A 16,016-nucleotide genomic window follows, 5' to 3' on the forward strand; every position below is an offset into this window, starting at 1 on the left:
GGACCTCAGACGCGGCACAGGGCAGGGACCTCCAACGCGGCACAGAGCAAGGACCCTCGACGCGGCGCAGAACAGGGACCACCGATGCGGCGCTGGGGTGGGACCCTCGATGCAGCGCTGAGCAAAGACCCTTGATGCGGTGCAGAGCAAGGACCCCCGACGCGGCTCAGAACAGGGACCACCGACGCGCCGCAGAGCAGGGACCACTGACACGCCGCAGAGCAGGGAACCTTGACGCGGCACAGATTAGGGACCCCCTGACGTGGCACAGAGCAGGGACCCCCATCGTGGCGCAGGGCTGCACAGGCATCCGGCGCAGGGCAGGGACCCCCGATGCGGCATAGAGCAGGGACCCTCGACATTGCGCAGAGCAGGCACCCCTGATGCAGCACAGAGCAGGGACCCCCGACACGGTGCAGGGATGCGCAAGCACCCGGCGCAGGGCAGGGACCCCTGATGCGGCGCAGGGCAGGGACTCCCGATGCGACGCAGGGCTGGGACCCCCGATGCGACGCAGGGCTGGGACCCCCGATGCGACGCAGGGCTGGGACCCCCGATGCGACGCAGGGCAGGGACCCCCAACGCGCCGCATGGCAGGGACCCCCGACGCGCCGCAGGGCAGGGACCCCCGACACGGCGCAGGGCAGGGACCCCCGACAAGGCGCAGGGCAGGGACCCCCGACACGGCACAGGGCAGGGACCCCCGACACGGCACAGGGCAGGGACCTCCGACGAAGCACAGGGCAGGGACCTCCGACGCGGCACAGGGCAGGGACCTCCGACGCGGCACAGGGCAGGGACCTCCGACGCGGCACAGGGCAGGGACCTCCGACGCGGCACAGGGCAGGGACCTCCGACGCGGCACAGGGCAGGGACCTCAGACGCGGCACAGGGCAGGGACCTCAGACGCGGCACAGGGCAGGGACCTCAGACGCGGCACAGGGCAGGGACCTCCGATGCGGCACAGGGCAGGGACCTCCGACGCGGCACAAGGCAGGGACCTATGACGTGGTACAGGGCAGGGACCTCTGACGCGGCACAGGGATTCGCAGAGACCGCCGATGCGGCACAGGGCTGCGCAGGGAAGGGACCCCTGACGTAGTGCAGGGCTTCGCAGGGAAACCTGCAACACTTTGTATGTTGAAAAACACCAAAAGTTTTACTTCTGATAGCGAAATCCAGAAACACACCAAGAAGCTGGTATTGAAGGAAACATGAGAGGGCTTCACAGAAGGGCCACTCATACCTGCCTTCTTTGCGTGCCTTCTGCCGTATGCTGAACAAAAGCATGCGGATCTCCTGCCTCACCATGTCTTTGATGGCCGGCGGGTCAGCCAGGACAGGACAGCTGCTGACTGGAAGGCGCTGGTTTGGAGAGAATCCAGTGGAGCGCACTTCCCTCCACAGCTCCAGGAGGGTCTCCACCTGAAAGTAAAAATGTTAATGTGAGAGCCCAGTTTCATACAATCATATGATGGGGTGCACAAGAGTTAGGTCAAGCAGTTTACTACTTCTCTCTACAGGTCATCACCATGAATGCAGCCCCAAATGCATCTTAAGTTCCCATCGCTTGTGCGCCAAAATAGGGGGCTATGCATGGAAAAAAAGAAATAAACTTTCACTATTGCAACAAATTACAGATTTTGCAGCATTACGGTTTCTGAAAAATGAAGATTTTATTGGAGGCAGATGATGATATTAGATGCAATCAGTGTCCTCGCTGCAATGTGTAGAAATCACCAAAGAAACAGAACAGCGCCATTTGTATAAACTCTTCTACTAATGGAAATGCTGTAAAACATGAAAATATTTTTGCAAACAGTAACAAGGAGTAAGTAATTATCAAGCTGAGAATGAATAGGGAAAAAAAACACAAAACACAATAGCCCTCGGTGCTGTTAAAAGAAAGAAAAAGGCAAAAGAGGCGGACTAAGGACAAGGCCTCCCTGTAAAAGACGGTTTCCCTCGACCACCAGAGGTGGCATGCTTCATCATTGGGAATCCTCATCGAATGGGGGGGGTCCTTTTGAAGGACTGTTTCCCTCACCCACCAGAGGTGGCATGCTTCATCATTGGGAATCCTCCTCGCACCATAAATCGTTTCCCTCACCCACCAGAGGTGGCATGCTTCATCATTGGGAATCCTCCTCGCACCATGAATCGTTTCCCTCACCCACCAGAGGAGGCATGCTTCATCATTGGGAATCCTCCTCGCACCATAAATCGTTTCCCTCACCCACCAGAGGTGGCATGCTTCATCATTGGGAATCCTCCTCGCACCATGAATCATTTCCCTCACCCACCAGAGGTGGCATGCTTCATCATTGGGAATCCTCATCGAATGGGGGGGTCCTTTTGAAGGACTGTTTCCCTCACCCACCAGAGGTGGCATGCTTCATCATTGGGAATCCTCCTCGCACCATGAATCGTTTCCCTCACCCACCAGAGGTGGCATGCTCCTTCATTGGGAATCCTCCTCGCACCATGAATCGTTTCCCTCACCCACCAGAGGTGGCATGCTTCATCATTGGGAATCTTCCTCGCACCATGAATCGTTTCCCTCACCCACCAGAGGTGGCATGCTTCATCATTGGGAATCCTCCTCGCACCATGAATCGTTTCCCTCACCCACCAGAGGTGGCATGCTTCATCATTAGGAATCCTCCTAGCACCATGAATCGTTTCCCTCACCCACCAGAGGTGGCATGCTTCATCATTAGGAATCCTCGTCGCACCATGAATCGTTTCCCTCACCCACCACAGGTGGCATGCTCCAGCATTGGGAATCCTCCTCGCACCATGAATCGTTTCCCTCACCCACCAGAGGTGGCATACTCCATCATTAGGTATCCTCCTCGCACCATGAATCGTTTCCCTAACCCACCAGAGGTGGCATGCTCCATCATTGGGAGTCCTCCTCGCACCATGAATCGTTTCCCTCACCCACCTGAGGTGGCATGCTTCATCATTAGGAATCCTCCTCGCACCATGAATCGTTTCCCTCACCCACCAGAGGTGGCATGCTTCGTCATTGGGAATCCTCCTCGCATCATGATTCGTTTCCCTCACCCACCAGAGGTGGCATGCTTCATCATTAGGAATCCTCCTCGCACCATGAATCGTTTCCCTCACCCACAAGAGGTGGCATGCTTCGTCATTGGGAATCCTCCTCGCACCATGAATCGTTTCCCTCACCCACCAGAGGCGGCATACTTCATCATTGGGAATCCTCATTATTATGGGGGGTCCTTTTGAAGGACTGTTTCCCTCACCCACCAGTGGTGGCATGCTTCATCATTGGGAATCCTCCTCGCACCATGAATGGTTTCCCTCACCCACCAGAGGTGGCATGCTTCATCATTGGGAATCCTCCTCGCACCATGATTGGTTTCCCTCACCCACCAGTGGTGTCATGCTTCATCATTAGGAATCCTCATCGAATGGGGGGGTCCTTTTGAAGGACTGTTTCCTTCACCCACCAGTGGTGGCATGCTTCATCATTGGGAATCCTCCTCGCACCATGAATCGTTTCCCTCACCCACCAGAGGTCGCATTCTTCATCATTGGGAATCCTCCTCGCACCATGAATCGTTTCCTTCACCCCCCAGAGGTGGCATGCCTCGTCATTGGGAATCCTCTTCGCACCATGAATCGTTTCCCTCACCCACCTGAGGTGGCATGCTTCATCATTAGGAATCCTCCTCGCCCCATGAATCGTTTCCTTCACCCCCCAGAGGTGGCATGCCTCGTCATTAGGAATCCTCCTCGCACCATGAATCGTTTCCCTCACCCACCAGAGGTGGCATACTCCATCATTAGGAATCCTCCTCGCACCATGAATCGTTTCCCTCACCCACCAGTGGTGCCATGCTTCATCATTAGGAATCCTCATCGAATGGGGGGGTCCTTTTGAAGGACTGTTTCCTTCACCCACCAGTGGTGGCATGCTTCATCATTGGGAATCCTCCTCGCACCATGAATCGTTTCCCTCACCCACCTGAGGTGGCATGCTTCATCATTGGGAATCCTCATCGAATTGGGGGGGGTCCTTTTGAAGGACTGTTATCTTCACCCACCAGAGGTGGCATGCTTCATCATTGGGAATCCTCCTCGCACCATGAATCGTTTCCCTCACCCACCAGAGGTGGCATGCTTCATCATTGGGAATCCTCCTCGCACCATGAATCGTTTCCCTCACCCACCAGAGGTGGCATGCTTCATTATTGGGAATCCTCATCGAATGGGGGGGGGTCCTTTTGAAGGACTGTTTCCTTCACCCACCAGAGGTGGCATGCTTCATCATTAGGAATCCTCCTCGCACCATGAATTGTTTCCCTCACCCACCAGAGGTGGCATACTCCATCATTAGGAATCCTCCTCGCACCATGAATCGTTTCCCTAACCCACCAGAGGTGGCATGCTCCATCATTGGGAATCCTCCTCGCACCATGAATCGTTTCCCTCACCCACCTGAGGTGGCATGCTCCATCATTGGGAATCCTCCTCGCACCATGAATCGTTTCCCTCACCCACCAGAGGTGGCATGCTTCATCATTAGGAATCCTCCTCGCACCATGAATAGTTTCCCTCACCCACCAGAGGTGGCATGCTCCATCATTGGGAATCCTCCTCGCACCATGAATCGTTTCCCTCACCCACCAGAGGTGGCATGCTTCATCATTAGGAATCCTCCTCGGACCATGAATAGTTTCCCTCACCCACCAGAGGTGGCATGCTCCATCATTGGGAATCCTCCTCGCACCATGAAGCGTTTCCCTCACCCACCAGAGGTGGCATGCTTCACATTGGGAATCCTCCTCGCACCATGAATCGTTTCCCTCACCCACCAGAGGAGGCATGCTTCATCATTGGGAATCCTCCTCGCACCATGAATCGTTTCCCTCACCCACCAGAGGTGGCATGCTCCATCATTGGGAATCCTCCTCGCACCATGAATCGTTTCCCTCACCCACCAGAGGTGTCATGCTTCATCATTGGGAATCCTCATCGAATGGGGGGGTCCTTTTGAAGGACTGTTTCCTTCACCCACCAGAGGTGGCATGCTTCATCATTGGGAATCCTCCTCGCACCATGAATCGTTTCCCTCACTCACCAGAGGTGGCATGCTCCATCATTGGGAATCCTCCTCGCACCATGAATCAATTCCCTCACCCACCAGAGGTGGCATGCTTCATCATTGGGAATCCTCATCGAATGGGGGGGTCCTTTTGAAGGACTGTTTCCTTCACCCACCAGAGGTGGCATGCTTCATCATTAGGAATCCTCCTCGCACCATGAATCGTTTCCCTCACCCACCAGAGGTGGCATGCCTCGTCATTGGGAATCCTCCTCGCACCATGAATAGTTTCCCTCACCCACCAGAGGTGGCATGCTCCATCATTGGGAATCCTCCTCGCACCATGAAGCGTTTCCCTCACCCACCAGAGGTGGCATGCTCCATCATTGGGAATCCTCCTCGCACCATGAATCGTTTCCCTCACCCACCAGAGGTGGCATGCTTCATCATTGGGAATCCTCATCGAATGGGGGGGTCCTTTTGAAGGACTGTTTCCTTCACCCACCAGAGGTGGCATACTCCATCATTAGGAATCCTCCTCGCACCATGAATCGTTTTCCTAACCCACCAGAGGTGGCATGCTCCATCATTGGGAATCCTCCTCGCACCATGAATCGTTTCCCTCACCCACCTGAGGTGGCATGCTCCATCATTGGGAATCCTCCTCGCACCATGAATCGTTTCCCTCACCCACCAGAGGTGGCATGCTTCATCATTAGGAATCCTCCTCGCACCATGAATAGTTTCCCTCACCCACCAGAGGTGGCATGCTCCATCATTGGGAATCCTCCTCGCACCATGAATCGTTTCCCTCACCCACCAGAGGTGGCATGCTTCATCATTAGGAATCCTCCTCGCACCATGAATAGTTTCCCTCACCCACCAGAGGTGGCATGCTCCATCATTGGGAATCCTCCCCGCACCATGAAGCGTTTCCCTCACCCACCAGAGGTGGCATGCTTCACATTGGGAATCCTCCTCGCACCATGAATCGTTTCCCTCACCCACCAGAGGAGGCATGCTTCATCATTGGGAATCCTCCTCGCACCATGAATCGTTTCCCTCACCCACCAGAGGTGGCATGCTCCATCATTGGGAATCCTCCTCGCACCATGAATCGTTTCCCTCACCCACCAGAGGTGGCATGCTTCATCATTGGGAATCCTCATCGAATGGGGGGGTCCTTTTGAAGGACTGTTTCCTTCACCCACCAGAGGTGGCATGCTTCATCATTGGGAATCCTCCTCGCACCATGAATCGTTTCCCTCACCCACCAGAGGTGGCATGCTCCATCATTGGGAATCCTACTCGCACCATGAATCGTTTCCCTCACCCACCAGAGGTGGCATGCTTCATCATTGGGAATCCTCATCGAATGGGGGGGTCCTTTTGAAGGACTGTTTCCTTCACCCACCAGAGGTGGCATGCTTCATCATTAGGAATCCTCCTCGCACCATGAATCGTTTCCCTCACCCACCAGAGGTGGCATGCCTAGTCATTGGGAATCCTCCTCGCACCATGAATAGTTTCCCTCACCCACCAGAGGTGGCATGCTCCATCATTGGGAATCCTCCTCGCACCATGAAGCGTTTCCCTCACCCACCAGAGGTGGCATGCTCCATCATTGGGAATCCTCCTCGCACCATGAATCGTTTCCCTCACCCACCAGAGGTGGCATGCTTCATCATTGGGAATCCTCATCGAATGGGGGGGTCCTTTTGAAGGACTGTTTCCTTCACCCACCAGAGGTGGCATGCTTCATCATTGGGAATCCTCCTCGCACCATGAATCGTTTCCCTCACCCACCAGAGGTGGCATGCTCCATCATTGGGAATCCTCCTCGCACCATGAATCGTTTCCCTCACCCACCAGAGGTGGCATGCTTCATCATTGGGAATCCTCATCGAATGGGGGGGGTCCTTTTGAAGGACTGTTTCCTTCACCCACCAGAGGTGGCATGCTTCATCATTAGGAATCCTCCTCGCACCATGAATCGTTTCCCTCACCCACCAGAGGTGGCATACTCCATCATTAGGAATCCTCCTCGCACCATGAATCGTTTCCCTAACCCACCAGAGGTGGCATGCTCCATCATTGGGAATCCTCCTCGCACCATGAATCGTTTCCCTCACCCACCTGAGGTGGCATGCTTCATCATTAGGAATCCTCCTCGCCCCATGAATCGTTTCCTTCACCCCCCAGAGGTGGCATGCCTCGTCATTGGGAATCCTCCTCGCACCATGAATCGTTTCCCTCGACCAACAGAGGTGGCATGCTCCATCATTGTGAATGCTCCTCGCACCATGAATCGTTTCCCTCACCCACCAGAGGTGGCATGCCTCGTCATTGGAAATCCTCCTCGCACCATGAATCGTTTCCCTCACCCACCAGAGGTGGCATGCTTAATCATTGGGAATCCTCATCGAATGGGGGGGTCCTTTTGAAGGACTGTTTCCTTCACCCACCAGTGGTGGCATGCTTCATCATTGGGAATCCTCCTCGCACCATGAATGGTTTCCCTCACCCACCAGAGGTGGCATGCTTCATCATTGGGAATCCTCCTCGCACCATGAATCGTTTCCCTCACCCACCAGTGGTGCCATGCTTCATCATTAGGAATCCTCATTGAATGGGGGGGTCCTTTTGAAGGACTGTTTCCTTCACCCACCAGTGGTGGCATGCTTCATCATTGGGAATCCTCATCGAATGGGGGGGGGGGGTCCTTTTGAAGGACTGTTATCTTCACCCACCAGAGGTGGCATGCTTCATCATTGGGAATCCTCCTCGCACCATGAATCGTTTCCCTCACCCACCAGAGGTGGCATGCTTCATCATTGGGAATCCTCCTCGCACCATGAATCGTTTCCCTCACCCACCAGAGGTGGCATGCTTCATCATTGGGAATCCTCCTCGCACCATGAATGGTTTCCCTCACCCACCAGAGGTGGCATGCTTCATCATTGGGAATCCTCCTCGCACCATGAATCGTTTCCCTCACCCACCAGTGGTGCCATGCTTCATCATTAGGAATCCTCATCGAATGGGGGGGTCCTTTCTAAGGACTGTTTCCCTCACCCACCTGAGGTGGCATGCTTCATCATTGGGAATCCTCATCGAATGGGGGGGGTCCTTTTGAAGGACTGTTATCTTCACCAACCAGAGGTGGCATGCTTCATCATTGGGAATCCTCATCGCACCATGAATCGTTTCCCTCACCCACCAGAGGTGGCATGCTTCATCATTGGGAATCCTCCTCGCACCATGAATCGTTTCCCTCACCCACCAGAGGTGGCATGCTTCATCATTGGGAATCCTCCTCGCACCATGAATCGTTTCCCTCACCCACCAGAGGTGGCATGCTTCATCATTAGGAATCCTCCTCGCACCATGAATAGTTTCCCTCACCCACCAGAGGTGGCATGCTCCATCATTGGGAATCCTCCTCGCACCATGAATCGTTTCCCTCACCCACCAGAGGTGGCATGCTTCATCATTAGGAATCCTCCTCGCACCATGAATAGTTTCCCTCACCCACCAGAGGTGGCATGCTCCATCATTGGGAATCCTCCTCGCACCATGAAGCATTTCCCTCACCCACCAGAGGTGGCATGCTTCACATTGGGAATCCTCCTCGCACCATGAATCGTTTCCCTCACCCACCAGAGGAGGCATGCTTCATCATTGGGAATCCTCCTCGCACCATGAATCGTTTCCCTCACCCACCAGAGGTGGCATGCTCCATCATTGGGAATCCTCCTCGCACCATGAATCGTTTCCCTCACCCACCAGAGGTGGCATGCTTCATCATTGGGAATCCTCATCGAATGGGGGGTCCTTTTGAAGGACTGTTTCCTTCACCCACCAGAGGTGGCATGCTCCGTCATTGGGAATCCTCCTCGCACCATGAATCGTTTTCCTCACCCACCAGAGGTGGCATGCTCCATCATTGGGAATCCTCCTCGCACCATGAATCGTTTCCCTCACCCACCAGAGGTGGCATGCCTCATCATTGGGAATCCTCCTCGCACCATGGATCGTTTCCCCCACCCACCAGAGGTGGCATGCTTCATCATTGGGAATCCTCCTCGCACCATGAATCGTTTCCCTCACCCACCAGAGGTGGCATGCCTCATCATTGGGAATCCTCCTCGCACCATGGATCGTTTCCCCCACCCACCAGAGGTAGCATGCTCCGTCATTGGGAATCCTCCTCGCACCATGAATCGTTTTCCACACCCACCAGAGGTGGCATGCTCCATCTTTGGGAATCCTCCTCGCACCATGAATCGTTTCCCTCACCCACCAGATGTGGCATGCTTCATCATTAGGAATCCTCCTCGCACCATGAATCGTTTCCCTCACCCACCAGATGTGGCATGCTTCATCATTAGGAATCCTCCTCGCACCATGAATCGTTTCCCTCACCCACCAGATGTGGCATGCTTCATCATTAGGAATCCTCCTCGCACCATGAATCGTTTCCCTCACCCACCAGAGGTGGCATGCTTCATCATTGGGAATCCTCCCAGCCTACAACCCCCTCGCTGCGAGTGAGGAGCTCAGGGATGTTTTTGTTTGTCAGAGGTGTTATCACCAAGACCAGACGTGAGCTAACAAGGTGTTGTGAGGAGTGCACTGCTAATAGTGAAGTGAATTAAAACTAACTACAAGGTTTACCACATCCTTTTATTCTGGCTTCCTTGTGCTAGGATTAAAAGCAGCAAAAAAAACAAGCTGTACGACAGGAACCATTAGACCGAATCGTTCTCAGCTTGGATCGACTTGTTTCAGCGTGTGACAGAGAGTGCTGTGGCTTTCTTAAGGATCTTGAGTAAGCTACTGATGTAAGAGTCTAAAAAGTGTGAGAACAGTATTGGCAATAATAGCAAGTATGTCGGTAAATAGAGTAGGATACTAAACCAGTGATCCAGAGGCAACAAGATGATAGGATGCACCGGTGGTCCATGTAAGAGGACCATAAAATCAGCATACCGAGCAATCTAGGAGAAAGTGTGCAGTTTAAAGTAAGTCAACCAATTCATACTAAGCAGAAAACACATAGTCCGTCAGGAAAAATTCATCTAGAAAGATGCATTATAAAGGCACGAAAATGGAAGCAATCACAAGTACAAGCTCAAGCATGTGAACTCGGAATTTAATGCTCAGACCTTTACTCAGATCACAGTGCAGCTTGCTCCCTCCTGCCTGCGGAGGGTTGCTTCTCACCCTCAGCTCTGACTTTAGGAGCTTCCAGTTTCTTGTCATGCTAGAAGGAATCACCCGTGTCCAGAGGCCCCTCCAGATTCAGCGACTTGAACCCTCGCAGACACAAGCTCTGATGGAAATCACAACGAGCCAAGTGCAAGGCATTAGAAAAAAATGGAGGCGTTTCTATTCAATCCCCAGTAAGGCAGCTTATAAAGAGGCACTAAAAAGATATCATGTTAACTGTAAACTGGCCAAGGCCACTTTTACGGCATCTATGATCACTCAAGCCCAGAATTGTCCGCGGACTCTTTTTACAATGATAAAGAAGCTAACAGGAGCAGACACGGTACCTTCTCCTCCGGCTTTGGACAAACCACAGTGTGATGCCATTGCTGATTTCTTTATTTCTAAGGTGGAGTGTATTCATGAATTTTTGTCTACCCCCCCCCCCATCTGCTGAGTCCTCACTGGTGGTTACTTCTGGGAGTCCTCCCCTCCCTTCAACGATCATCAACGACTGGTCTTTGTTTGATGACACTACCTTTTTATCGTGCCTAAATTGTATCAGGTCAGGCTCCCCTCGGGACCATGTCCCTCTGAAAATTTTAAAACTGTTGGACCTCGAGCCATGGAGAGTCCTGATGAGACTTTTGAATACCTCTCTTATAAAGTCTACAATGGCACAGGAGTGGAAACATGCCATGGTCGTTTCCTTGTTGAAGAAGACCGGCGCTGACATCACGAACCTAGCAAATTTTAGGCCCATATCCCTGCTGCCTGCATGTTCTAAAATTTTAGAACGACATGTGAACACCCAGCTTAATTTGTTTGTCGAAAATGTGGGATATCTCCATCCGTCCCAATCCGGGTTTTGCGCACATTATTCCACTGAATCCGCACTCCTTGGGGTGGCGTAGAGGCTTCGGCACGGTATCGATTGCGGGGAGACCTTTGCACTCATCCTTTTGGATTTGAGTGCAGCGTTCGATAACGTGTCTCATTGCATCCTTCTTGACTCTCTCCGCTCCCTTGGTGTTGCTGGATCTGCGCTGGCCTGGATTGCCTCCTTTTTAAGCGGACGCACCTTTCAGGTATTTTCGACAGAAGTTGAATCTGCTGTCTACTCATCAGCATACGGCGTCCCCCAGGGGTCGATTCTCAGCCCTTTGCTGTTTAATATCTATATCAGACCCCTTGCCACCATCGTGGAGGACGCCGGCCTAACAATCTATTCGTATGCTGACGACACGCCAATAGTGTTCTCTCTCTCTAGCAGTGAGGGCCACGAGGTCTCTGCTTTGAAGTCTGGCCTATCACTCGTTGCTGCCTGGATGCACGCCCATCTGCTCAAGCTCAACGGTGATAAGACCGAGGTTGTTATTTTGGGCAAAAATAAAGATCTGTGGGGCCCTCGACATTGGCCCTGCGACATGGGTCCTCTGCCAAATCCAACCCCCGTAGCCCGCAACCTCGGCTTTCTTATTGACGATAAGCTCTCAATGAGACAGCAGGTAACAAAGGTCGCTGCAATCTGTTTCTCCATCTTAAGATGGTTGCAGAAGATCTTATGGATGTTACCTTGCTCTACTCGGAGAACTGTCGTCCAGGCTCTTGTGATCTCCCGCATCGACTATGGGAATGTGCTTTATCTTGGGGCCGATAAGGCCACAATAAACAAACTCCAGGTGGTGCAAAACTCATCAGCTCGTTTATTGTGTAATGTACCCCGGAGATCTTCTGCAGCCAAGGCTCTGTGTGACCTTCATTGGCTTAAGCTCCCGAACCGCGTACAATTTAAAACCTTATGTCTTCTTTTCAAAATTCGGCAGGGCTCTGCTCCTAAATACCTGCAGAACCTGGTTCAAGTCTATGAGCCTGGTCGCACTTTAAGATCCTCCACCAATGGCAATCTCTTGGTCCCTAGAATTAAATTGGCCAAAATGGGCGGCCGCTCGTTTTCCTATCTTGGTCCAAGGATGTGGAATGCTATTCCGCCAGCTCTGAAAGCCGAGACTGATCTCCTCTCATTTCGGAAAAAATTAAAGACTCTTTTGTTTAATTGATCCTTCTGCACTGTCTGTTCTGTTTGGGCTTTTTGCTTGCTTTCTTCTCTTGTCTGTCCCTGGCGCCGGGAAACCCATTGAGGGTAGCTGTGCGCAATACAAGTTTAGATAAATAAATACATAAATAAATAAATGGCCAATGCTGCTAGTCAGTTACCAACAGGTATCTAAGGGCCCTGCTGGAAGATCCAAGATCCTTGGGGCATGCGGACAGTGCAGCAGGAGGAAGGACAGCAGGTAACTGTCAAAAGCTGCAACTGGTGGCAGGTCAAGGTGGGCCTCGATACAGGGGAGAGGGCAAGTGGGCACACAGGCCTCTAGGAGCTTGTGGCTTTGGTGTAAAGACGGCAATGCAGCAGGGTAAAAGGAATCTATTAAATAATATCGACAGACAGAATATAGACATACAAAAATATTGACAAAAAAAATATCGACATCAAAAATATCGGGGTTCCATCTACATAAAAGGTAAGTACAAAAATATAGAAAAAAATATATCGTAGTACAAAAATATCGAAGTTAAAAATAGTTTTTTTAAATGTATTAATAATAATGTAAAAATAATTTAAAAAGACATCTCATTTAACAAATTATAAATATAAACATTAAAACATTTAAAAAATAATAACTAATACAAATACATTTAAAATAAATTAAAAACTCTACGTATACATTAATATATATATATATATATATATATATATATACTTACTCCGCATATTGTAACAGTAGGAAAAGCGTTGGAAGCGTAGGGGTAAAAATTACTATTCCCACTCCAAAGGGTGCAACAGTAGGGAAAGTGTTGGATAGCGTAGGGGTAAAAATTGCTATTCCCACTCCAGAGAGTGCAACAGTAGGGAAAGCGTTGGATAGGGTAGGGGTAAAAATTACTATTCCCACTCCAAAGGGTGCAACAGTAGGGAAAGCGTTGGATAGCGTAGGGGTAAAAATTACTATTCCTACTCCAAAGGGTGCAACAGTAGAGAAAGCGTTGGATAGCGTAGGGGTAAAAATGACTATTCCCACTCCAAAGGGTGCAACAGTAGGGAAAGCGTTGGATAGCTTAGGAGTAAAAATTACTATTCCCACTCCAGAGGGTGCAACAGTAGGGAAAGCGTTGGATAGCGTAGGGGTAAAAATTACTATTCCCACTCCAGAGGGTGCAACAGTAGGGAAAGTGTCGGATAGCCTGGGGGTAAAAATTACTTCCCACACTACTCCCCCTTTAACACACAACACACACAAAAAAACACAATTAATATAAATATCAATTAATCAATTAATAACAATTAATATTATTACATTGATGTAATTATAAATTAACTAATTAACACATTATTTACCAATTAATAATTAATTACCAATTAATAATTAATTAAGATATTAACAAGAATAAATAATAATTATTAATAAATTATTTATAATTATTATGAAATAATTTTAAAAAACTAATTACCAATTAATTATTTAACAATAAATACCAATAAATAGATACAATCTCTTTAATTAATTTAATTATGTCACACCCTATTCCCCTATAAGAACACAACCCACTACACATAAATAAATCACATAAAAAATGTAATTGTCATTTAATCACTTAATAATAATTACCAATTAATTATTAATTAATAATTATTTATTAATCAAACATATTTTAAAAAATATTAATTAAATATACTTAAATTACTTCCCAACCTATTCCCCTCTAAACCCACAACCTGCTCGGATACTAAAACACAAAATGTAAACAAAATTACTAACTTCTAAACATACATTAAAAAACATGTTTAACAAACATATAAACAACATAAGAAAATACATAACACTAAACACAATTTCGATATTAGTAACATACATAACTTAATATCAATATTCTGTCTATCGATATTCTATACCATCGATATTAAAACATCGATATTATTGTCTATCGATATTTTAATTTCGATATTTTGTCTCTCTACCGGGTGAAAGTGTGGCAAGGCTGTCAGCCTAGTTCCTATCCTTGTTGTTCTAATTAATTACAATTGTCCAGGAGAGATCAGCAAGTGGGAAAAAACAAGGATGGACAGAGAGAGGACCAAGATGTTGGTTTGGCTCCAATTCCTTCATGCTCATCTTAGAGTTCCTTTCCCATGCAGCCCCCCGCAGGCCATCCAAGTACCATAAACATAAATCAGGGAATCTAAAGTTGGGGCAAAATGCTTTAAATCTGGAATTTGTAGCCCACAGTGAAATAATTGGAGAACACAACATCACTTGCAGTGGGCACAGCTGGCAATACTGGCTTCACGGGGACTTTCTGAAAATCCATAGGTTATCGAGGGAATCAATTGTTTCCCTTGCTACAGTAGAGTACTTCCACAATGTCACAAGTGAGATCGATGGGTACCATAAAGAGTGGAAGGTCTAAAGCCCACAAATGTCCCCTGAAGGAGGAGAAGACACATCAGACAAGGCTGGGGCCACTGGAGTGGTTGAAATGGTCTGGTCCAGAATCGCCTGAGCCAAGTGGAGTGCCCTTACAGGCCGAATCTCAGGAAATGTCAGTGGTGGACAGAGACAAGCACACATGCGGGTGTCTGGTCTACATTCCCCAAGTAGGAAAGGGGACTGACCAACTCTTGGGTATCAGAGAAATGAGATTGATTAGTAGAGACCTCCATCTGGGATAAGTTCTTTAGCTTCATGTTGCAAGCCATACGATAGACCTGATTCAGGATTTCCAGCAAGTAGCACTGAAGACCCCTTCAGTGACTTTGCTCACGACACTCTAATAGAGAACATCAACATACCCTTTTTTTACCCTTGACAAAGCAGGTAGTGCCCCACTCATGATAGATGGGACTTTCCAAAGAGTATGGGGGAAGTAGCGGGAATATCACTTTGAGGCAAGTGGCAAAAACAATGACCGTAATCGAAAGAGACTGTAGTGGAGGAAGCAAGCAGACCTCTCTCAGTTGTCCGCTCTCCTGTCAGCTAAGCGACCAAGTGATAACAGCAAGAAAAGCTAAAGAAGCCTCCATCATGGCTTCACAGGTTCATTAATGTTTATCGCATGATCATCACCCAAGGCTACCCAGTCAATCAGTGACCTGGCATGCTTAACTGTCGCTCTCTCCCTCGCCATACAAGTGACATTAGGCTACTACTTTCCACCAACTCTTGGGATATCCTGTTTCTTACAGAGACATGGATCAAAGACTTCTCCAATCCGGACATCAATTTGGCCACCCCCCAGGTTATCGCCTCGTGGGAATAAACTGTGAGGGCACAAAGGTGGGGGTGGATAGCCGTCATTTTACTATCCCATTTAAACATCACCATCAGGAAAATTGCTAATTTAGGCCAAATTGAAGCGATGTATTTTTCAATCCTGGATGCCTTCTCTGCCATCTCTGCTGGCGTCCTGGTATACAATCCCCCTGGTGCTTCACCTTCGCTTGATGCTCTTTTGGCCACTATTGCGGACTTAAGCATCCTCACTTTACTGTTAATCTTCACGTAGATGTAGGCACATGTGCACGAGCTAGTAATTTCCGGGAGACTATGCTCGGACTTAATCGGACTCAGCTGGTACAGGGCCCTACACACCAAGCAGGCCATACCCTTGACCTTGTATTTTCGAATCATCCCGGCCTTATTATTCTACCTGCTTTACCTCTCAT

At 49.7% G+C, this 16,016-nt stretch overlaps 1 protein-coding gene across 1 annotated transcript in view; it reads right to left on the reverse strand.

Moving 5' to 3' along the window:
• CCDC24 (coiled-coil domain containing 24) overlaps window positions 1-16,016 on the reverse strand; it is a 176,100-nt gene that overhangs the window by 110,893 nt on the left and 49,191 nt on the right. Inside the window, exon 3 of the mRNA XM_086954158.1 lies at window positions 1,247-1,425. Within this exon, the coding sequence (XP_086810284.1) occupies window positions 1,247-1,425 (179 nt within the window). The remainder of the gene's footprint in view (window positions 1-1,246; window positions 1,426-16,016) is intronic.

The sequence above is a fragment of the Lissotriton vulgaris genome, chromosome 1_1 (assembly GCF_964263255.1).
Source record: "Lissotriton vulgaris chromosome 1_1, aLisVul1.2, whole genome shotgun sequence".
In the NCBI taxonomy this organism is placed as follows: Eukaryota; Metazoa; Chordata; class Amphibia; order Caudata; family Salamandridae; genus Lissotriton; species Lissotriton vulgaris.